A 25650-nucleotide genomic window follows, 5' to 3' on the forward strand; every position below is an offset into this window, starting at 1 on the left:
CATCAAAGGGACCAAGGCCCTATTGTTGGGCAGCCGAAGATTCGTCTTTGACGTACAACCTTTTTTTTGCGCCAGCCTTGGACGGAGTCGGCGAACTTCACGTCAAAATAACCGGCTTCTGGCCGGACGCAGATGCAAACACCACCTACATTGTAGATGGTGTTCTTCGAATTGTTGTGACGAAGATAAAAGATACGTTTCCAAAGGCCCCAATGGGGATGGATGCCCAGGAAGCACTCACAAAGAGTGGTGAAGATAGAGATGTGGAGAAGAGAATTAGGGATCAGCTGGTGGAGCTGAATCCCATAGATAAAGAGGAGGCCGTGAAGAAACTTGTGAACAGGGACAGAAAGGCCGCGAATGAGAAAGTCGACAAAAGTTAACCAGACACCCTAAGGAGGATGAGGGTAACATTCGTCTCCAGGCATCTTCATGGCCTTCTTGCTGAGCAGGCCCATTTTCTTGAGCAGCTTCTTGTCCTGCGCGGAGATCTTGGACCGCTCCCATCCGAAGATCTTGTCCTTCTCCACATGTTCATCGGTGCCAGGCGCGTGATTCTTGCACTGCTTCATGCGTGGAGCCCTGGCGGATGTGCGGTGGAGCAAAAGAGGGGAGCAGAAGATGAGTGTGCGAGGTGCTCGAGGAGGAAGAATAATAGAGGAAGAAAGCGTGCGGCGCAGTGAAGGGGGAGAAGAAAGAAGTAGGGTAGAATTTATAGAGGAAGCATGCAGTTCAGCCGTTGGATGAAAAAGAAGGAGATCCTGAGCTTCACACGTGCTCGTGGGGTAAATAGTCTTTTCATTCTAAATTTACTGAGAGAAAGTTACTGCGCGTGTGTCGGGAATATCGGAGGACGTGCGCATCCCACTTGCGTGATGTGGAGAGCGTTCAGAAGTTCGGACCCACAAAACAGTGGTACGTCAGGAGTCGTGTCTTCCCAAGGTGACCATACGTGGCTCTCGTCAAGAACACCGTCACAGTAAGGAAATCTCCGAGAGGTGAAGCAAAATACAGCGGGAAGAAAACTTCGAGAGTTAGAACGATACATAATTGAGAGAAAGATTCAGGAGCTTATGTCCAGATGCAAGCACCTGTTCATATGCTCGGGGGCTACTCTTATCAGAAGTATGGCATATACTTCTGATAAGACGATGGGATGAAGGTAAAAACACAGAGTTGCTAAAATAACAGAAGTTGAGCCTACAACCAGTGCAAACACTCTGTTGTAGCCTCGGGGGCTACTCCCATCGGGAGCGGTGGTCGCGCACCCAATGAAAAAGAGAGAACAAGGGAAAACAAAATAGCAAGTCAATATAGAGTTGCAGTCGAAGGACCTTTTTCGTACATCTTCGAGTTCCATACAACTCGTCATGTACTCCCATCGGGAGGTCAAGATATTGCTTTATGAATCAATTCGATAAAATGAAGAATTCCAACAGCCAAAAGAGGCACTCGACAATATATTCCCAGAGCGCGTCCACCGCGGTTCAAACTCTGAATGCCATTACTCGAAAAAGAGTGTGAAGGTAAGACCCTAGGATCTGTCCTCTGTGGTGTGGCATCGCACCCGAATGCGTCTCCCACTCTTTCTGCATCAGCATATGTGAAGAAAAATCCCGACGGACGCGTTAGCTACTCGATAAAACAAAACTGGAATTCGATTCATGATAAGTCCTTAAGCGGTGTGTGTCGAATTACGCCAGTATCATGGGTTCGAGTCCATGGTCTCAAGCTTGAAGTAGGTTTATGCGGGTTTGCCACAAGAGCAATTAACTGGTACCTGATCCGTCAGATGAACCAGCCTCATTTACGGACATCCGTGTATAAAATAGACATTGAGCAAAATAGTCGTTATGGTGAACGCGTGCTTCGGTTTTACGGTGGAGATTTTACTCGAATCTACGATTCAAGCAAAATCTCGGGGGCTACTGACATAGGTGTGCCTAATAGGCATGCCGAATAAGGTACCTGGGTTGTAAGGAGAGAACATGAAGCCCATGGACTCGAAGCTTTGGGGCCCAGAAGCCCAGAGGACCTCGGATAAGGAAAGTAGAGTTGTAGTAGGAATATTGTAGCAATATAGGAAAGACCTGATACGTCTCCGACGTATCGATAATTTCTTATGTTCCATGCCACATTATTGATGATATCTACATGTTTTATATATAATTTATGTCATTATTATGCGTTTTCCGGAACTAACCTATTGACGAGATGCCGAAGGGCCAGTTCCTGTTTTCTGCTGTTTTTGGTTCCAGAAATCCTAGTAAGGAAATATTCTCGGAATCGGACGAAATCAAGGCCCAGCATCCTATTTTTCCACGAAGCTTCCAGAACACCCGAGAGTCGCCAGAGGGGGGCCACTGGGCCCCCAGACGATAGCCCGGCGCGACCAGAGGGGGGGCTGATGTCTACAGGAGCTTCTATTCTTGTAGACAGTGTTGGGCCTCCAAGAGCAGAGGTTTGTAGAACAGCAGCAAGTTTCCCTTAAGTGGATTACCCAAGGTTTATCGATCTCAGGGAGGAAGAGGTCAAAGATATCCCTCTCATGCAACCCTGCAACCACAAAGCAAGAAGTCTCTTGTGTCCCCAACACACCTAATAGGTGTACTAGTTCGGCGAAAAGATAGTGAAATACAAGTGGTATGAATATATATGAGCAGTAGCAACGGCACCAGAAAAGTGCTTTGCCCAGGACGATAAACAAGCGGTAGTAACGCAGCGGTAGTAACGCGATAAAACGAGTAAACAAGCGGTGATAGCGGTATTTAGGAACAAGGCCTAGGGATTAGACTTTCACTAGTGGACACTCTCAACGTTGATCACATAACAGAATAGATAAATGCATACTCTACACTCTTGTTGGATGATGAACACATTGCGTAGGATTACACGAACCCTCAATGCCGGAGTTAACAAGCTCCACAATTAAATGTTCATATTTAAATAACCTTAGAGTGCATGAAAGATCAATTCGACTAAACCAAGTACTAACATAGCATGCACACTTGTCACCTTCATGCTATGTAGGAGGAATAATACACATCAATACTATCATAGCAATAGTTAACTTCATAATCTACAAGAGATCATAATCATAGCATACGCCAAGTACTAACACGGATGCACACACTTGTCACCATTACACCTTGCGGGAGGAATAAAACTACTTTAATAACATTGCTAGAGTAGCACATAGATAAATTGTGATACAAAATACATTGCAATCATAAAGAGATATAAATAAGCACTTCACTATGCCATTCATAACGGTGAATAAGTATTCAGTGAAATATAGCCTAAGAGACCCACACGGTGCACACCTGTCACCTTTACACACGTGGGACAAGGAGTCTCCGGAGATCACATAAGTAAAACGCACTTGACTAGCATAGTGACATCTAGATTACAAGCATCATCATATGAATCTCAATCATGTAAGGCAGCTCATGAGATTATTGTATTGAAGTACATAGGAGATAGATGAACCACATAGCTACCGGTACAGCCCAGAGCCTCGATGGAGAACTACTCCCTCCTCATGGGAGCAGCGGCGGTGATGAAGATGGCGGTGGAGATGGCGGCGGTGTCGATGGAGAAGCCTTCCGGGGCACTTCCCTGCTCCGGCGGGGTGCCGGAACGAGAGACTCCTGTCCCCCGGATCTTGGCTTCGCGATGGCGGCGGCTCGCGGAAGGTTTTCCGTATCGTGGTTCTTCGCATCGGGGTTTTCGCGACGGAGGCTTTAAATAGGCGGAAGGGCAGCCTCGGAGGGGGCACTGGGGGCCCACACCATAGGGCATCGCGGCCCCCCCTCTGGCCGCGCCAGGGTGTGGTGTGGGGCCCCCAGGGCTTCCCTCTGGCGGCTCTCGGGTGTTCTGGAAGGCTCCGGGAAAAATAGGACCCTGGGTCTTGATTTCGTCCAATTCGAGAATATTTCGTTACTAGGATTTGAAACCAAAAACAGCGAGAAAACGAGAGCTGGCTCTTCGGCATCTTGTTAATAGGTTAGTTCCAAAAAATGCACGAATATGACATAAAGTGTGCATAAAACATGTAGGTATCATCAATAATATGGCATGGAACATAAGAAATTATCGATACGTAGGAGACGTATCAAGCATCCCCAAGCTTAGTTCTGCTCGTCCCGAGCAGGTAAAACGATAACTAAGATAATTTCTGAAGTGACATGCCATCATAACCTTGATCATACTATTTGTAAACATATGTAATGAATGCAGCGATCAAAACAATGGTAATGACATGAGTAAACAAGTGATTCATAAAGCAAAGACTTTTCATGAATAGTACTTCAAGACAAGCATCAATAAGTCTTGCATAAGAGTTAACTCATAAAGCAATAAATCAAAGTAAAGGTATTGAAGCAACACAAAGGAAGATAAAGTTTCAGCGGTTGCTTTCAACTTGTAACATGCATATCTCATGGATAATTGTCAACATAGAGTAATATAACAAGTACAATATACAAGTATGTAGGAATCAATGCACAGTTCACACAAGTGTTTGCTTCTTGAGGTGGAGAGAGATAGGTGAACTGACTCAACATAAAAGTAAAGAGAATGGTCCTTCAAAGAGGAAAGCATCGATTGCTATATTTGTGCTAGAGCTTTTATTTTGAAAACATGAAACAATTTTGTCAACGGTAGTAATAAAGCATATGAGTTATGTAAATTATATCTTACAAGTTGCAAGCCTCATGCATAGTATACTAATAGTGCCCGCACCTTGTCCTAATTAGCTTGGACTACCGGATCTTTGCAATGCACATGTTTTAACCAAGTGTCACAAAGGGGTACCTCCATGCCGCCGGTACAAAGGTCTAAGGAGAAAGCTCGTATTTTGGATTTCTCGCTTTTGATTATTCTCAACTTAGACATCCATACCGGGACAACATGGACAACGAGATAATGGACTCCTCTTTAATGCATAAGCATGTGGCAACAATTATTATTCTCATATGAGATTGAGGATATATGTCCAAAACTGAAACTTCCACCATGATTCATGGCTTTAGTTAGCGGCCCAATGTTCTTCTCTAACAATATGCATGCTCCAACCATAAAGGTGGTAGATCTCTCTTACTTCCGACAAGACGGACATGCATAGCAACTCACATGATATTCAACAAAGAATAGTTGATGGCGTCCCCCGAAGCATGGTTATCGCACAACAAGCAACTTAATAAGAGATAAAGTGCATAAGTACATATTCAATACCACAATAGTTTTTAAGCTATTTGTCTCATGAGCTATATATTGCAAAGGTGAATGATGGAATTTTAAAGGTAGCACTCAAGCAATTTACTTTGGAATGGCGGAGAAATACCATGTAGTAGGTAGGTATGGTGGACACAAATGGCATAGTGGTTGGCTCAAGTATTTTGGATGCATGAGAAGTATTCCCTCTCGATACAAGGTTTAGGCTAGCAAGGTTATTTGAAACAAACACAAGGATGAACGGTGCAGCAAAACTCACATAAAAGACATATTGTAAACATTATAAGACTCTACACCGTCTTCCTTGTTGTTCAAAACTCAATACTAGATATTATCTAGACTCTAGAGAAACCAAATATGCAAACCAAATTAGCAAGCTCTAAGTGTTTCTTCATTAATGGGTGCAAAGTATATGATGCAAGAGCTTAAACATGAGCACAACAATTGCCAAGTATCAAATTATCCAAGACATTTTAGAATTACTACATGTAGTATTTTCCAATTCCAACCATATAACAATTTAACGAAGAAGAAACTTCGCCATGAATACTATGAGTAGAGCCTAAGGACATACTTGTCCATATGCTACAGCGGAGCGTGTCTCTCTCCCATAAAGTGAATGCTAGGATCCATTTTATTCAAACAAAACAAAAACAAAAACAAACCGACGCTCCAAGCAAAGTGCATAAGATGTGACGGAATAAAAATATAGTTTCGGGGGAGGAACTCGATAATGTTGTCGATGAAGAAGGGGATGCCTTGGGCATCCCCAAGCTTAGATGCTTGAGTCTTCTTGAAATATGCAGGGATGAACCATCGGGGCATCCCCAAGCTTAGACTCTTCACTCTTCTTGATCATAGTATATCATCCTCCTCTCTTGACCCTTGAAAACTTCCTCCACACCAAACTCGAAACAAACTCATTAGAGGGTTAGTGCACAATAAAAATTAACATGTTCAGAGGTGACACAATCATTCTTAACACTTCTGGACATTGCATAAAGCTACTGGACATTAATGGATCAAAGAAATTCATCCAACATAGCAAAAGAGGCCATGTGAAATAAAAGGCAGAATCAGTCAAAACAGAACAGTCCGTAAAGATGGATTTTATTAGGGCACCAGACTTGCTCAAATGAAAATTCCCAAATTTAATGAAAGTTGCGTACATATCTGAGGATCATGCACGTAAATTGGCTTAATTTTCTGAGCTACCTACAGGGAGGTAGACCCAGATTCGTGACAGCAAAGAAATCTGGAAATGCGCAGTAATCCAAATCTAGTACTTACTTTACTATCAAAGACTTTACTTGGCACAACAAAACATAAAACTAAGATAAGGAGATGTTGCTACAGTAGTAACAACTTCCAAGACACAAATATAAAATAGAGGTACTGTAGCAAAATAAACACATGGGTTATCTCCCAAGAAGTTCTTTCTTTATAGCCATTAAGATGGGCTCGGCAGTTTTAATGATGCACTCGCAAGAAATAGTATTTGAAGCAAAAGAGAGCATCAAGAGGCAAATTCAAAACACATTTAAGCCTAACATGCTTCCTATGCATAGGAATCTTGTAAATAAACAAGTTCATGAGGAACAAAGTAACAAGCATAGGAAGATAAAACAAGTGTAGCTTCAAAAATTTCAGCACATAGAGAGGTGTTTTAGTAACATGAAAATTTCTACAACCATATTTTCCTCTCTCATAATAACTTTCAGTAGCAACATGAGCAAACTCAACAATATAACTATCACATAAAGCATTCTTATCATGAGTCTCATGCATAAAATTATTACTCTCCACATAGGCATAGTCAATTTTATTAGTAATAGTGGGAGCAAATTCAACAAAGTAGCTATCATTATTATTCTCATCAAGTGTAGGAGGCATAGTATAATCACAACAAAATTTACTCTCCATAGTAGGTTGTACCAAAATACCACTATTATAACCATCATAAATAGGAGGCAAAGTATCATCAAAGAAAATTTTCTCCTCAATGCTTGGGGGACTAAAAAGATCATGAAAACCAGCTTCCCCAAGCTTAGAACTTTCTATATTATTATCAACAATGGTGTTCAAAGCGTTCATACTAATATTACTACCAGCATGCAAATAAGATTTCATAGGTTTTTTAATTTTCGCATCAAACAATCCATGTTTTAAATCAGGAAATAGAATAAGAAGCTCATTGTTGTCCATTATGCCAAACTAGTGTAAACAAGAAACAAAAAGATGCAATTGCGGGATCTAAAGGAAATAGCTTCGAGCACACACACAACGGCGACAGAAAAGTACTTTACCTGGGACCGGAGTATGAGTGCCTTTTACCTTTCCTCCCCGGCAACGGCGCCAGAAAAGTACTTGATGTCTACGGCGGCTTCTATTCTTGTAGGCAGTGTTGGGCCTCCAAGAGCGAGAGGTTTATAGAACATCGGCAAGTTTCCCTTAAGTAGATTACCCAAGGTTTATCGATCTCGGGGAGGAAGAGGTCAAAGATATCCCTCTCATGCAACCACTGCAACCACAAAGCAAGAAGTCTCTTGTGTCCCCAACACACCTAATAGGTGTACTAGTTCGGCGAAGAGATAGTGAAATACATGTGGTATGAATATATATGAGCGGTAGCAACGGCACCGAGAAAAGTGCTTTGCCCGGGACGAGTAAACAAGCGGTAGTAACGCAGCAGTAGTAACGCGAGTAAAACGAGTAAACAAGCGGCGATAGCGATATTTAGGAACAAGGCCTAGGGATTAGACTTTCACTAGTGGACACTCTCAACGTTGATCACATAACGAGAATAGATAAATGCATACTCTACACTCTTGTTGGATGATGAACACATTGCGTAGGATTACACGAACCCTCAATGCCGGAGTTAACAAGCTCCACAATTCAATGTTCATATTTAAATAACCTTAGAGTGCATGAAAGATCAATTCGACTAAACCAAGTACTAACATAGCATGCACACTTGTCACCTTCATGCTATGTAGGAGGAATAATACACATCAATACTATCATAGCAATAGTTAACTTCATAATCTACAAGAGATCATAATCATAGCCTACGCCAAGTACTAACACGGATGCACACACTTGTCACCTTTACACCATGCGGGAGGAATAGACTACTTTAATAACATCACATGAGTAGCACACAACTAGTAGCGATACAAAGCTCATCATATGGATCTCAATCATGTAAAGCAGCTCATGAGATCATTGTATTGAAGTACATAGGAGAGAGATTAACCACATAGCTACCGGTACAGCCCCGAGCCTCGATGGAGAACTACTCCCTCCTCATGGGAGCGACGGCGGTGATGAAGATGGCGGTGGAGATGGCAGCGGTGTCGATGGAGAAGCCTTCGGGGGCACTTCCCTGCTCCGGCGGGGTGCCGGGAACGGAGACTCCTGTCCCCCGGATCTTGGCTTCGCGATGGCGGCGGCTTTGGAAGGTTTTCCGTATCGTGGTTCTTCGCATCGGGGTTTTCGCGACGGAGGCTTTAAATAGGCGGAAGGGCAGCCTCGGAGGGGGCACGGGGGCCCACACCATAGGGCGGCGCGGCCCCCCTACGGCCGCGCCGGGGTGTGGTGTGGGGCCCCCGGGGCTTCCCTCCGGCGGCTCTCGGGTGTTCCGGAAGGCTCCGGGAAAAATAGGACCACGGGTCTTGATTTCGTCCAATTCCGAGAATATTTCGTTACTAGGATTTACGAAACCAAAAACAGCGAGAAAACGAGGAGCGGCTCTTCGGCATCTTGTTAATAGGTTAGTTCCAGAAAATGCACGAATATGACATAAAGTGTGCATAAAACATGTAGGTATCATCAATAATATGGCATGGAACATAAGAAATTATCGATACGTCGGAGACGTATCAGGGGCCGCGCCCCCCTATTGTGCCGTCGCCTCGTCGCCCCTCCGACTCCGCCTCTTCACCTATAAAAAGGTCCCTGACCTAAAATTTCGATACGAAAAAAGCCACGGTACGAGAAACCTTCCAGAGCCGCCGCCATCACGAAGCCAAGATCTGGGGGACAGGAGTCTCTGTTCCGCACGCCGCCGGGACGGGGAAGTGCCCCCGGAAGGCTCCTCCATCGACACCACCGCCATCTTCATCACCGCTGCTGTCTCCCATGAGGAGGGAGTAGTTCTCCATCGAGGCTCGGGGCTGTACCGGTAGCTATGTGGTTCATCTCTCTCCTATGTACTTCAATACAATAATCTCATGAGCTGCCTTACATGATTGAGATTCATATGATGATGCTTGTAATCTAGATGTCATTATGCTAGTCAAGTGGGTTTTACTTATGTGATCTCCGGAGACTCCTTGTCCCACGTGTGTAAAGGTGACAGTGTGTGCACCGTGTGGGTCTCTTAGGCTATATTTCACAGAATACTTATTCAATGTTATGAATGGCATAGTGAAGTGCTTATTTATATCTCTTTATGATTGCAATGTGTTTTGTATCACAATTTATCTATGTGCTACTCTAGTGATGTTATTAAAGTAGTTTATTCCTCCTGCACGGTGTAATGGTGACAGTGTGTGCATCCGTGTTAGTACTTGGCGTAGGCTATGATTATGATCTCTTGTAGATTATGAAGTTAACTATTGCTATGATGGTATTGATGTGATCTATTCCTCCTACATAGTGTGAAGGTGAAAGTGTGCATGCTATGTTAGTACTTGGTTTAGTCGTGTTGATCTGTCATGCACTCTAAGGTTATTTAAATATGAACATTTAATATTGTGGAGCTTGTTAACTCCGGCATTGAGGGTTCGTGTAATCCTACGCAATTAGTGGTGTTCATCATCCAACAAGAGAGTGTAGAGTATGCATTTATCTATTCTGTTATGTGATCAAAGTTGAGAGTGTCCACTAGTGAAAGTCTAATCCCTAGGCCTTGTTCCTAAATACTGCTATCGCTGCTTGTTTCCTGTTTTCTTGCGTTACTACTTGCTGCGTTACTACTGCTTGTTTACTTGTCCTGGGCAAAACACTTTTACGGTGCTTGTTGCCACTTGCTCATACTTATTTATACCACCTGTATTTCACTATCTCTTCGTCGAACTAGTGCACCTATTAGGTGTGTTGGGGACACAAGAGACTTCTTGCTTTGTGGTTGCGGGGTTGCATGAGAGGGATATCTTTGACCTCTTCCTCCCCGAGTTCGATAAACCTTGGGTGATCCACTTAAGGGAAACTTGCTCGCTGTTCTACAAACCTCTGCTCTTGGAGGCCCAACACCTGTCTACAAGAATAGAAGCACCCGTAGACATCAAGCTATTTTACGGCGCCGTTGCCGGGGAGGAAAGGTAAAAGGCACTCATACTTCGGTCCCGAGTAAAAGTACTTTTCACGTTGCCGTTGTGTGTGTGCTCGAAGCTATTTCCTTTAGATCCTGCAATTGCATCTTTTTGTTTCTTGTTTACACTAGTTTGGCATAATGGACAACAATGAGCTTCTTATTCTATTTCCTGATTTAAGACATGGATGGTTTGATGCGAAAATTAAAAAACCCATGGAACATATTAGTATGAACACTTTGAATACCATTGTTGCTAACGATATAGAAAGTTCTAAGCTTGGGGAAGCTGACTCTGATGAGCATGATATTTTTAGTCCCCCAAGCATTGAGGAGAAAATTTTCTTTGATGATACTTTGCCTCCTATTTATGATGATTATAATGATAGTGGTCTTTTGGTGCCACCTACTATGGAGAGTAAATTTTATTATGATTATACTATGCCTCCTACACTTGATGAGAATAATAATGATAGCTACTTTGTTGAATTTGCTCCCGCTACAATTAATAAGAATGACTATGCTTATGTTGGGAGTAATAATAATTGTATGCATGAGACTCATGATAAGAATGTTTCATTTGATAGTTATATTGTTGAGTTTTCTCATTATGCTACTGAAAGTTATTATGAGAGAGGAAAATATGGTTGTAGAAATTTTCATGTTACTAAAACACCTCTCTATATGCTGAAATTTTTGAAGTTACACTTGTTTTATCTTTCTATGCTTGTTGCATCATGCTTCATGAATTTGTTTATTTACAAGATTCCTTTTCATAGAAAGCATGTTAGGCTTAAATGTGTTTTGAATTTGCCTCTTGATGCTCTCTTTTGCTTCAAATACTATCTCTTGCGAGTGCATCATTAAAACTGCTGAGCCCATCTTAATGGCTATAAAGAAAGAACTTCTTGGGAGATAACCCATGTGTTTATTACTTCTGCACTTTGTTTTATATTTGTGTCTTGGAAGTTGTTACTACTGTAGCAACCTCTCCTTATCTTAGTTTTATTGCATTGTTGTGCCAAGTAAAGTCTTTGATAGTAAGGTTCATACTAGATTTGGATTACTGCGTAGAAACAGATTTCTTGCTGTCACGAATCTGGGCCTAATTCTCTGTAGGCAGAAAATTATGCCAATTTACGTGAGTGATCCTCAGATATGTACGCAACTTTCATTCAATTTGGGAATTTTCATTTGAGCAAGTCTGGTGCCTCAATAAAATCCATCTTTACGGACTGTTCTGTTTTGACAGATTCTGCCTTTTATTTCGCATTGCCTCTTTTGCTATGTTGGATGAATTTCCTTGATCCATTAATGTCCAGGTAGCTTTATGCAATGTCCGGAAGTGTTAAGAATGATTGTGTCACCTCTGAACATGTTAATTTTTATTGTGCACTAACCCTCTAATGAGTTGTTTCGAGTTTGGTGTGGAGGAAGTTTTCAAGGGTCAAGAGAGGAGGATGATATACTATGATCAAGAAGAGTGAAAGCTCTAAGCTTGGGGATGCCCCGGTGGTTCACCCCTGCATATTTCAAGAAGACTCAGGCATCTAAGCTTGGGGATGCCCAAGGCATCCCCTTCTTCATCGACAAATTATCAGGTTCCTTCTCTTGAAACTATATTTTTATTCGGCCACATCTTATGTACTTTACTTGGAGCGTTTGTGTGCTTTTGTTTTTGTTTTTGTTTGAATAAATGCTTGTGTGGGAGAGAGACACGCTCCGCTGGTTCATATGAACACATGTGTTCTTAGCTTTTAATGTTCACGGCGAAGGTTGAAACTGCTTCGTTAGTTGTTATATGGTTGGAAACGGAAAATGCTACATGTAGTAATTGGTAAAATGTCTTGGATAATTTGATACTTGGCAATTGTTGTGCTCATGTTTAAGCTCTTGCATCATATACTTTGCACCCATTAATGAAGAAATACATAGAGCTTGCTAAATTTGGTTTGCATATTTGGTCTCTCTAAAGTCTAGATAATTTCTAGTATTGAGTTTGAACAACAAGGAAGACGGTGTAGAGTCTTATAATGTTTACAATATGTCTTTTATGTGAGTTTTGTTGCACCGGTTCATCCTTGTGTTTGTTTCAAATAACCTTGCTAGCCTAAACCTTGTATCGAGAGGGAATACTTCTCATGCATCCAAAATCCTTGAGCCAACCACTATGCCATTTGTGTCCACCATACCTACCTACTACATGGTATTTCTCCGCCATTCCAAAGTAAATTGCTTGAGTGCTACCTTTAAATAATATCAAAATTTATCACCTCTTATTTGTGTCAATGTTTTATAGCTCATGAGGAAGTATGTGGTGTTTTATCTTTCGATCTTGTCATTTACTTTTGACAGACTTTCACAATGGACTAGTGGCACATCCGCTTATCCAATAATTTTGCAAAAAGAGCTGGCAATGGGGTTCCCAGCCCCAATTAATTAACTTTCATTAATAATTCTCTTCACATGTTTTGCTCTGATTCATCAGTAAGCAACTTAATTTTGCAAATAGACACTCCTCCGTGGTATGTGAATGTTGGAAGGCACCCGAGGATTCGGTTAGCCATGGCTTGTGTAAGCAAAAGGTTGGGAGGAGTGTCATCCATAAATAAAGAAAAACTAAACTAAAGTACATGTGTAAACAAAAGAGAAGAGGGATGATCTACCTTGCTGGTAGAGATAACGTCCTTCATGGGAGCCGCTCTTGAAAGTCGGGTTGATAAGGTAGTTAGAGTGCCCACTACCATTCGTTGACAACAACAAACACCTCTCAAAATTTTACTTTTATGCTCTCTTTATGTTTTCAAAACCAAAGCTCTAGCACAAATATAGCAATCAATGCTTCCCTCTGCGAAGGGCCTTTCTTTTACTTTTAATGTTGAGTCAGTTCACCTATTTCTCTCCACCTCAAGAAGCAAACACTTGTGTGAACTGTGCATTGATTCCTACATACTTGCATATTGCACTTGTTATATTACTCTATGTTGACAATTATCATTGAGATATACATGTTACAAGTTCAAAGCAACCGCTGAAACTTAATCTTCTTTTGTGTTGCTTCAATACCTTTACTTTGATTTATTGCTTTATGAGTTAACTCTTATGCAAGACTTATTGATGCTTGTCTTTAAGTACTATTCATGAAAAGTCTTTGCTTTATGATTCAGTTGTTTACTCATGTCATTACCATTGTTTTGATCGCTGCATTCATTACATATGTTTACAATAGTATGATCAAGGTTATGATGGCATGTCACTCCAGAAATTATCTTTGTTATCGTTTACCTGCTCGGGACGAGCAGGAACTAAGCTTGGGGATGCTGATACGTCTCCGACGTATCGATAATTTCTTATGTTCCATGCCACATTATTGATGATATCTACATGTTTTATACATACTTTATGTCATTATTATGCGTTTTCCGGAACTAACCTATTGACGAGATGCCGAAGGGCCAGTTCCTGTTTTCTGCTGTTTTTGGTTCCAGAAATCCTAGTAAGGAAATATTCTCGGAATCGGACGAAATCAAGGCCCATCATCCTATTTTTCCACGAAGCTTCCAGAACACCCGAGAGTCGCCAGAGGGGGGCCACTGGTCCCCCAGACGACAGCCCGGCACGGCCAGAGGGGGGGCCGCGCCCCCCTATTGTGTCGTCGCCTCGTCGCCCCTCCGACTCCGCCTCTTCGCCTATAAAAAGGTCCCTGACCTAAAACTTCGATACGAAAAAAGCCACGGTACGAGAAACCTTCCAGAGCCGCCGCCATCGCGAAGCCAAGATGCGGGGGACAGGAGTCTCTGTTCCGGCACGCCGCCGGGACGGGGAAGTGCCCCCGGAAGGCTCCTCCATCGGCACCACCGCCATCTTCATCAACGCTGCTGTCTCCCATGAGGAGGGAGTAGTTCTCCATCGAGGCTCGGGGCTGTACCGGTAGCTATGTGGTTCATCTCTCTCCTATGTACTTCAATACAATAATCTCATGAGCTGCCTTACATGATTGAGATTCATATGATGATGCTTGTAATGTAGATGTCATTATGCTAGTCAAGTGGGTTTTACTTATGTGATCTCCGGAGACTCCTTGTCCCACGTGTGTAAAGGTGACGAGTGTGTGCACCGTGTGGGTCTCTTAGGCTATATTTCACGGAATACTTATTCATCGTTATGAATGGCATAGTGAAGTGCTTATTTATATCTCTTTATGATTTCAATGTGTTTTGTATCACAATTTATCTATGTGCTACTCTAGTGATGTTATTAAAGTAGTTTATTCCTCCTGCACGGTGTAATGGTGACAGTGTGTGCATCCGTGTTAGTACTTGGCGTAGGCTATGATTATGATCTCTTGTAGATTATGAAGTTAACTATTGCTATGATGGTATTGATGTGATCTATTCCTCCTACATAGTGTGAAGGTGACAGTGTGCATGCTATGTTAGTACTTAGTTTAGTCGTGTTGATCTGTCATGCACTCTAAAGTTATTTAATATGAACATTGAATATTGTGGAGCTTGTTAACTCCGGCATTGAGGGTTCGTGTAATCCTACGCAATTAGTGGTGTTCATCATCCAACAAGAGAGTGTAGAGTATGCATTTATCTATTCTGTTATGTGATCAAAGTTGAGAGTGTCCACTAGTGAAAGTCTAATCCCTAGGCCTTGTTCCTAAATACGCTATCGCTGCTTGTTTACTCGTTTCTTCTGCGTTACTACTGCTGCGTTACTACCGCTTGTTTACTCGTCTCGGGCAAAACACTTTTACGGTGCCGTTGCCACTTGCTCATACTTATTTATACCACCTGTATTTCACTATCTCTTCGCCGAACTAGTGCACCTATTAGGTGTGTTGGGGACACAAGAGACTTCTTGCTTTGTGGTTGCGGGGTTGCATGAGAGGGATATCTTTGACCTCTTCCTCCCCGAGTTCGATAAACCTTGGGTGATCCACTTAAGGGAAACTTGCTGCTGTTCTACAAACCTCTGCTCTTGGAGGCCCAACACTGTCTACAAGAATAGAAGCACCCGTAGACATCAAGACCCAATACACCTCTCGCAGTTTGTAACTTATACGGCACGAAAAACCTCGGCTACACCTCCTATATAAAGGAGAGCCGAGGGAAAAGCTAGGGATCGAATCTTGTCCAACAACACCACCGTAACTTTGAGTCGAGCACCTTTTCGGCTGAACCTTCGAGATCTACTTGCCCTCTACTTTTTATGAAACCCTAAGTCTACAATTCGTAGGCATTGACAAGTTGATCCCTTGTTAATAAGTACCTAAGACAGAAGACGTTATTTGAGGTACATGCTAAGCCTACTGATTCCCCTTTCTGGAAGAGGTTGATGGGAGTCAAGGAGGAGTTTTTTTCTAGAGGCTTCTTCAAAGTGGGTAATGGGATTATTACCCGTTTTTAGGAAGATACTTGGCTAGGAAGAACTTCGTTAGCTCAGCAAAACCCCGCCGAATGTTACTTTACGACGGGTGTTGGAAGGTAACAAATGGACTTCATGATTACAATTATGTCAAAAACTGATGACGGTAAACTTGAATGAAGAGAGTGGTCGCTTTGTCTAGGATCTGACATCCAATGGTTTGTTTACGGTGAAGTCTATGTATGAGGATATTATGATTGACCATACCCATTTTTGCGAAGTTATCTCTGGAAGGTGAAAGTTCCCCTTAAAATAAAGATTTTCATGTGGCTCTTGAGTAACAAGGTTTTGTTAACTAAAGATAATTTAGCTAAACGTCACTGGAATGAGTGTACAAAATGTGTTTTCTGCAGGGATCAGGAGACTATTCAGCACATTTTTATTAAATGTCCTTTAGCTAAGCTTCTTTGGCGTACGGTTAATTTCACTTATGATCTTCCACCTCCAACCAATATTACTAATATGCTTGGTAACTGGTTGAATGGAGTAGATAGACAATCTAAGGCTTTTATTCGGATTGGGGTTTCTGCTTTATGTTGGTCTATATGGAGGGTCCGAAATGATATTATCATTAAAAAAATCCTTTCACTTCTTGCAGGTTATCCATATGGTGGCGCATTGGATCTAGCTTTGGGCCGTCCTTTCGCCTGAGGGACAGCGGGATGCCATGGTTTCTGGATGCACACGGCTCCAGATGGTCGCTCAGAATATCTTGTGCCAGGCTGGCTGGCGACATACTAGGAGGCTATGTTGATATGTAGTCATACTATGTTTTGCTTCTTTCGCTGGTTGATTTTTGTATCAATTCTTGGCGATGCTTGAGTTGTAACCTATACTGAATCTGAACACTTATTAATAAATGGTCGTGTGCATCATCACGTTGCAGAAGCCGGGGCACATCCCCATTTCGAAAAAAATACATGTGGTCTTGCCACGTTGTTGGTACCGTTTTCTGGACTAGTCCTCTTTCTTGCCTCCACGACGAGGAAGAGGAAGGGGAGATAAAGCCCTTGGCTAGCAAAAGCAGATCTGCATGGAACCAAATCCGATCCTATTGGAGGAGATGTCGCGTCCGCTCCTTCTAGTAGTCCGCGACTTCACGCCGCCGCCGCTAGCAGGAGCATTACCGAACGGAAGCCACTCGGAGACGGTTGTGACTCACTCCCATGCCACGACATAAAGTCGACCCGCGGCATGACTCGACTCCAAACCCTAAAGCTAGACTCCTACTACTACTATCTACAAGGGCCAGGCTCCATCTCCCTTCCCCTCATTTTTTTGTTTGGTTAATATGTTAATCTCCTATATATGCATAATTTATCGCATGTGATTAGATATATACTAGTGCATATAAGGTTTTGCTATATAATTAACCTCATCAAGGACCTAATTATCGAAGTGGGTGATGCAATCAACATGTATTGGGATTTGTTTGATTCAAAATATTTGCATAGGAAATATGTAGGATTAAATCCTATACGAAATTTTCCTATAATGCTTGTTTGATTTGTATGTTTTTCATATGATTTTTCTAAACAACCGTTTGCACTAGATTTCATAGGAAATCTAACACTCACCCATACCTCTTTCGAGAATCCTTTGATTTTCATGCGATGAAATTTAACAAATTTTTGGTATATATGAATTCCTATAAAATTATGGTGGACATGCATGTTATTACAATCCTACGTTTTGCTTGCTCTACATTTTTGTTTCTTCCTATCTTGCAACCTTAGAGTCTACGGCTTCCGAGTTTTGATTCGCTACGTGTCACATCAATCACAGCATCACACGACATGCCTACAGACCTTTCGAGTTTTGATTCGCCCGGACTTCATTTGAGTCCACCTGTTTTTTTTTTTCTTACTCCGATAGATGTCCTGTTCCCCGTGGTTACTAGTGAGTTTTTCAAACGCAGCTGGTCATTTTTCCCGGTATGAGTGGAACCGTTATTATAGTTTTTGACACTGGACGTTGTGCTACTTTCAGCTTAGACTTATCAGAGCAATGGGAACCTTGGTGTTTTAGCCTAGGTGACAGTGTCACACGCCTGCTCCTTATAATTAGCACATCTATCTTCCCTCCTTTTTGGCAGGTGGCAGTATTGAGGCCGAGATGCTCCGCAAGACGGCCCTGCTCCTCCTTGTGGTCGGCGCCGCCGCCGCCGCGATGGGGCCGCCGGACGGTCCCGAGAAGGTAGAGGTGTCCTCGCTGGAGATGTACGTGGACCAGCTCCCTCAGATGCCCAAGATCTATGGCTACAACGCCACGGCGGCTAACCTCACCGTGGGGATGTTCCAGATAAAATGGGTTCGTTCCTTTCCTTCACGCGTGCCTCCACTCACCGTAATAGAGTATAGGGATTTGCTAGTTCTCGGCTAGCTGACACTTCGTGCATACCATTTGATTTGTATCGTGATTTGTGTTAGTTAAAGTTGATTGAGAAATAATCACATCCTAGAGTATACTCCCGTACTAATGCTTGAACCGGCCAAGTGCAGAAATTCCACCGCGACCTGCCTCCGTCCACTGTGTTCGCATTCGGCACGTCGGCAGAGGTGGCCACCTTCCCGGGGCCCACCATCGAGGCCCTGCAGGGTGTCCCGCTGCAGGTGACATGGGAGAACCACCTGCCCCGTCGTCACATCCTACCGTGGGACCCCACCCTGTCGGCCGCCGTCCCCAAGCGCGGGGGCATCCCCACCGTCGTTCACCTGCACGGCGGCGTCCATCCGCCGCAATCCGACGGCAGCGCAATGGCCTGGTTCACTGGAGGCTTCAACGAGACGGGCGCTACGTGGAGCACACCGTCCTACTCCTACCCAAACGCCCAGGGCCCCGGCGTGCTCTGGTACCACGACCACGCCCTCGGCCTCACCCGCGTCAACCTCCTCGCCGGCCTCCTCGGTGCCTACATCATCCGTAACCCGGTCGTGGAGGGGCCGCTCGGCCTCCCCTCCGGGGACGACTTGGACCGGGTGCTGGTGCTCGCCGACCGTAGCTTCAACGACGACGGGTCCATCTACATGAACAGTACCGGCGACAACCCAGGAACGCACCCCCAGTGGCGGATGGAGTACTTCGGCGAGGCCATCACGGTCAACGGCAAGGCGTGGCCGTTCCTCTCGGTTGCGCGCCGCCGGTACCGCTTCCGTATCATCAACGCCTGCAACGCGCGCTACTTCAACCTCTCCTTCACCAATAGCCTCCCCTTCCACGTCGTAGGCTCCGACGCCGCCTACCTGTCCCGTCCGGTGACAACGGCCCACCTACTCGTCGCCGTTGCCGAGGCGTTCGACGTCGTTGTCGACTTCGCTGGTGGGAATAATGGAAGCGCCGATGCCGAGATGGTCAACACCGCGCCGTATCCCTACCCCGGGGGCGACGCGCCGAATCAGCTAAACGGCAAGGTGATGAAGTTCGTCATCACGCAACAGACGACGACGGACAACTCTACGGTGCCGGCGAAGCTGCTCGAGTATGTCAAGGTTGCCGAGGAAGAGGCTGTGCAGAGGCGGTACATCGTGCTCTCCCCCTACGGGAACGGCAACGGCACCGGGGGGATGGGTGGCATGGAGGGCATGGGCGGCATGGAGGGCATGGGCAGTCCGCTACATCTGTACATCAACGGGAAGCGGCCCGAGGACCCGGTGACGGAGACGCCGCGTGCTGGCACCACCGAGGTCTGGGAGGTCATCAACCTCACCCCGGAAGATCACCCCATCCATTTGCATCTTGCAAGTATCCAGGCGGTCCGTGCCCGTGCCCTCGACCAACTGGAGGAGTTCATGAGCTGTGTGACCATGCTCAACGACGCCGAGAAATGCAACGTGAGCCAGCACGCCGTGGGGGAGGCGGCGGAGGTGCCGGAGCACGAGAGGGCGTGGAAGAATGTCGCCAAGATTGCCCCGGGATACATGACCACACTCGTCGTCAACTTCTTCTTGGTGGAGACGGGTGAACCTTACCCCTTCGACGCCGCAGCTGAGCCTGGCTATGTCTACCATTGCCACGTACGTGAAAGCCCTCTTTATTTTTATCGGTTCAATTTTGTTTTATGCTAAAATAAAAAATTAATTTGCTAAGATATTTAGCATGGCCAACCTAGGCCAATCAAGCTGCCCATAGTGGACAAACTACTAGGATAGTACATATTCCCTGAAAAATTAATGGTAGTTTTATTGTATCCTCCATGGTCAGATTTTTTTGAAACTTTAAATTATAATTTCTTTTTAGAAAATAAAGAGCTACAACCTCCATTTGCAGTTTTCGTGAAGATTGCGCCATATATAGTCACCAACTAATAATCATTTTTGCTCTCCCAACTAATCGCAGATTTTGGATCACGAGGATAACGCCATGGTTCGCCCTCTAAAACTGATCAAACCAGGAGACATATCTGGACAAGATCGTCACCATGATATGATGTCACCTCTATATATTTATCTGTCTATTATTATGTTGTCGTATTGTTTGCTAGCATGAGAGTCTCGCTCTATTATAATTGTTATATTGTACCAGCATTTCCTAGCATATACAACGATGGTTTGACCGGTTATGGTCTGGGATTCTCCATCTCCGATGTGTATTATTATTATATTTCTATGGCATCACTAGTGCAGAATTTTTAAGGCCCCGTCTATTCTTTCCGTGTGCGGTACGGAAGATTGTTGATGCCCTTAAAAATTTGACCATGTGACCGCGACATAAGCGGGTGCAAAATATTTGTGACGTAGGCTATTTTCACCAATTTTTTGCCCTTCTCAGACAATAATATATAAATAGTTGTGTGTAGTGGGTTCTCTAGGTTATCTCATGGTATTCTGGTCCACGCATATAGCCACTTTACTTTACTCTTGTGTGCCACATACGTTTTGCAGACAATGTGCCTTCCTTAGTCGGGCGACATAAAACCTCACGCCGCCACCCTCTTGAAACACACTTGGATATGGCTCGCAGAAAGAAGAATCACACATAGGCCAATCAAGGTGGCCGTAGTGGACAAACTACACTAGTGGGAAAAGGGGCTTCAGTCCCGGTTTCCAAACCGGGACCAACAAGGCGGGACTAAAGGGTCTCCCTTTAGTCCCGGTTCAAATGTGCACCGGGTCCAAAGGGGCTGCCACGTGGTGCGGCCAGCAGGCTCGTGGTCGAGGACCTTTGGTCCCGGTTCGTGATACGAACCGGGACCGGAGGGTCTCTGTCGCGGTAGAGAAAATGGCCGTTTCTCTGCCACGGCAGAGGTTTAGGGTGGAGCAACGTTTCTCTGCCGCGGCAGAGTTTCAGGGATTTATATTATTCATTCAATTCTGCAATGCATACATCATTCAAGAAACCACAAACATCGTCATGAATATATAGACATCGTCATGAAATACAGTACACCTAATGCATATTTACAATATAAAGTCGGACCTCTTTACTATATCTATCTCATATATGCCTAACGACGACGTCGTTCAAGATCTATGAACTTCCGATAGTGTTCTCCAGTTGGGGCAATGGCCTCGTTAAGAAAGAATCCCGCGAGTTCCTCTTGAATTGCTCGTATGCGATCCTCCGTTAGGAGAGAGTCCCGCAGGCGTATCATCTATATTAAAAAAAAAGATCAATATATATGAATGGAACTCAATACAATTGATGGTAATAAAATAAGATTAATTGTGAAAAATTGTTCACGTACACGAGTGACGTGTATAGCCTCCTCCGCATCCCTGTGACATGCCATCTCACGAATGAACTCGCAGATGTAGTATCCACATAAGTTATTCCCGGGTTCCTGCTTCAAATACATGCATTTTATCAATGATAGATGAAAGGATAAAGTTGTTAACCTCGATGGAGAAGAAAAAAGCAAGTTAAGTGTGGCTTGTTTTGTGTGAACTCAGGTGGCAAAACCTCTTAAGAATTTCATCGAACACCTCTTGTGCATGTGAAGAGAGCAAAGCAATACACCCCTCTTGTGATAAGAAGTGAAAAAATGGCTAAGTGTGGGGGCAAGGTTATATAGGAAGATGGGACTTTGTCCCGGTTGGTAAGCCAAACCGGGTCCAAAGGGTGGACCTGTGGTCTCGGTTTGTATTGGTCGGAGGCCTGACACAGCCTGCTGATGCGTGCAGTTAACACACGTCCGTTGGGAACCCCAAGAGGAAGGTGTGATGCGTACAGTAGCAAGTTTTCCCTCAGAAAGAAACCAAGGTTTATCGAACCAGTAGGAGCCAAGAAGCACGTTGCAGGTTGATGGCGGCGGAGTGTAGTGCGGCGCAACACCAGGGATTCCGGCGCCAACGTGAAACCTGCACAACACAATCAAAGTACTTTGCCCCAACGTAACGGTGAGGTTGTCAATCTCACCGGCTTGTCTGTAAACAAAGGATTAGATGTATAGTGTGGATGATGATGATTGTTTACGAAGAACAGTAAAAAACAATTGCGGTAGATTGTATTTCAGATGTAAAGAATAGGACCAGGGGTCCACAGTTCACTAGTGGTGTCTCTCCCATAAGATAAACAGATGTTGGGTGAACAAATTACGGTTGGGCAATTGACAAATAAAGAAGGCATAACAATGCACATACATATATCATGATGAGTACTATGAGATTTAATCGGGGCATTACGACAAAGTACATAGACCGCTATCCAAGCATGCATCTATGCCTAAAAAGTCCACTTTCGGGTTATCATCCAAACCCCTTCCGGTATTAAGTTGCAAGCAACGGACAATTGCATTAAGTATGGTGCGTAATGTAATCAACACAAATATCCTTAGACAAAGCATCGATGTTTTATCCCTAGTGGCAACAAGCACATCCACAACCTTAGAACTTTCTACGTCGGTGTCTCAGATTTAATGGAGGCATGAACCCACTATCGAGCATAAATACTCCCTCTTGGAGTCACAAGTATCAACTTGGCCGAGCCTCTACTAGCAACGGAGAGCATGCAAGAACATAAATAACATATATGATAGATTGATAATCAACTTGACATAGTATTCAATATTCATCGGATCCCAACAAACACAACATGTAGCATTACAAATAGATGATCTTGATCATGATAGGCAGCTCACAAGATCTAACATGATAGCACAATGAGGAGAAGACAACCATCTAGCTACTGCTATGAACCCATAGTCCAGGGGTGGACTACTCACACATCGATCCGGAGGCGATCATGGCGATGAAGAGACCTCCGGGAGATGATTCCCCTCTCCGGCGAGGTGCCGGAGGCGATCTCCTGAATCCCCGAGATGGGATTGGCGGCGGCGGCGTCTGCGGAAGGTTTTCCGTATCGTGGCTCTCGGTACAGAGGGTTTCGCGACGAAGGCTTTAAGTAGGCGGAAGGGCGGAGTCGGAGGAGTCACGGGGGCCCCACACGCTAGGGCCGCGCGGGCCCCATCTAGGCCGCGCCACCCTAGTGTGGCGGCGCCTGATACATCTCCGACGTATCGATAATTTCTTATGTTCCATGCCACATTATTGATGATATCTACATGTTTTATGCATACTTTATGTCATATTTAAGCATTTTCCGGCACTAACCTATTAACGAGATGCCGAAGAGCCAGTTGCTGTTTTCTGCTGTTTTTGGTTTCAGAAATCTTAGTAAAGAAATATTCTCGGAATTGGACGAAATCAACGCCCAGGGTCCTATTTTTGCACGAAGCTTCCGGAAGACCGAGGGGAAAGGAAGTGGGGCCACGAGGCGCCGCCACAAAAGGGCGGCGCGGCCTGTGTCTTGGCCGCGCGGCCCTGGCGTGTGGGGCCCTCGTGTGGCCCCCCGCGTTGCCCTTCCGCCTACTTAAAGGCTTCGTCGCGAAACCCCCAGTACCGATAGCCACGATATGGAAAACCTTACTGAGACGCCGCCGCCGCCAATCCCATCTCGGGGGATTCTGGAGATCGCCTCCTGATACGTCTCCGACGTATAGATAATTTCTTATGTTCCATGCCACATTATTGATGATATCTACATGTTTTATGCATACTTTATGTCATTATTATGCGTTTTCCGGAACTAACCTATTGACGAGATGCCGAAGGGCCGATTGCTTGTTTTCTCGCTGTTTTTGGTTTCAGAAATCCTAGTAAGGAAATATTCTCGGAATCGGACGAAATCAATGCCCGAGCATCCTATTTTTCCACGAAGCTTCCGAACACCCGAGAGCCGCCAGAGAGGGGCCACAGGGGGCCCATACATGGTGGCGGCGCGGCCCAGCAGGGGGGCGCGCCGCCCTAGTGTCTGGTGGCCCCAGACCCCCTCCGAGGCTGCCCTTCCGCCTATTTAAGGTCTCCGTCGCGAAAACCCTACCACGTACGACGAAACCAGAGAAAACCTTCCAGAGCCACCGCCATCGCGAAGCCAAGATCTGGGGGACAGGAGTCTCTGTTCCGGCACGCCGCCGGGACGGGGAAGTGCCCCGGAAGGCTTCTCCATCGACACCACCGCCATCTTCATCAACGCTGCTGTCTCCCATGAGGAGGGAGTAGTTCTCCATCGAGGCTAAGGGCTGTACCGGTAGCTATGTGGTTCATCTCTCTCCTATGTACTTCAATACAATAATCTCATGAGCTGCCTTACATGATTGAGATTCATATGATGATGCTTGTAATCTAGATGTCATTATGCTAGTCAAGTGGATTTTACTTATGTGATCTCCGGAGACTCCTTGTCCCACGTGTGTAAAGGTGACGAGTGTGTGCACCGTGTGGGTCTCTTAGGCTATATTTCACAGAATACTTATTCACCGTTATGAATGGCATAGTGAAGTGCTTATTTATATCCCTTTATGATTGCAATGTGTTTTGTATCACAATATATCTGCGTGCTACTCTAGTGATGTTATTAAAGTAGTTTATTCCTCCCGCACGGTGTAATGGTGACGAGTGTGTGCATCGTGTAGTACTTGGCGTAGGCTATGATTGTGATCTCTTGTAGATTATGAAGTTAACTATTGCTATGATAGTATTGATGTGATCTATTCCTCCTTTCGTAGTGTGAAGGTGACAGTGTGCATGCTATGTTAGTACTTGGTTTGGTTATGTTGATCCGTTATGCACTCTAAGGTTATTTAAATATGAACATTGAATATTGTGGAGCTTGTTGAAAGAACATCTCTTGCATTTTGTTTTGTGTGTTTGATGTCAATATATGTGATACACTAATGTTTGATTAAGTGGTACAGGGATTACATAGTTTCATATTTGCGTGTGTTGGATTTGGTCGGTCTGTCAAAAGTTAACAGGAAAAGCTTGGCCAGGCCGGATAATCCGGGCCGGATATTCTTGAAATATCCGGCCCCCTGATTTTGGCTAAGTCTTCGAGGAAAAGCAGCTCAGTAGGGGGGCCGGACATTTGGCCGGATAATGTCCCGGTATTGTACCAGGGCCGGATTATCCGGGCCGGATATTTTGGAAATATCCGGCCCCCTCGATTTTGGCTAAGGACTGGAGGTAATGTGAATCAGTACATGGGCCGGATAATTGGCCGGACAATGTCACACTTTTGTTCTGTAGGCCGGATTATCCGGGGGGCGGATTATCCGGCCCTACTTACACCGGATTATCCGGCCCCCGGAAGCAACAACGGCTCAATTTCGAGAGGGGGTATAAATACCCCCTTCTTCTACCTTGGTTGCTTGCTCAATCATTACACAAGAA

General features: G+C 44.5%; 1 protein-coding gene across 1 annotated transcript; it reads left to right on the forward strand.

The window, feature by feature from the left end:
* The first annotated feature begins 212 nt into the window (after window positions 1-212).
* On the forward strand, window positions 213-20616 carry LOC124694239 (multicopper oxidase LPR1 homolog 1-like). The gene is made up of 5 exons (XM_047227250.1): window positions 213-378; window positions 18081-18295; window positions 18487-19998; window positions 20321-20396; window positions 20507-20616. The coding sequence occupies exons 1-5, from the start codon at window positions 213-215 to the stop codon at window positions 20614-20616; spliced, it is 2079 nt and encodes a 692-aa protein (XP_047083206.1).
* Window positions 20617-25650: the final 5034 nt, after the last annotated feature.

The sequence above is a fragment of the Lolium rigidum genome, chromosome 3, assembly GCF_022539505.1.
Source record: "Lolium rigidum isolate FL_2022 chromosome 3, APGP_CSIRO_Lrig_0.1, whole genome shotgun sequence".
Taxonomy (NCBI): Eukaryota; Viridiplantae; Streptophyta; class Magnoliopsida; order Poales; family Poaceae; genus Lolium; species Lolium rigidum.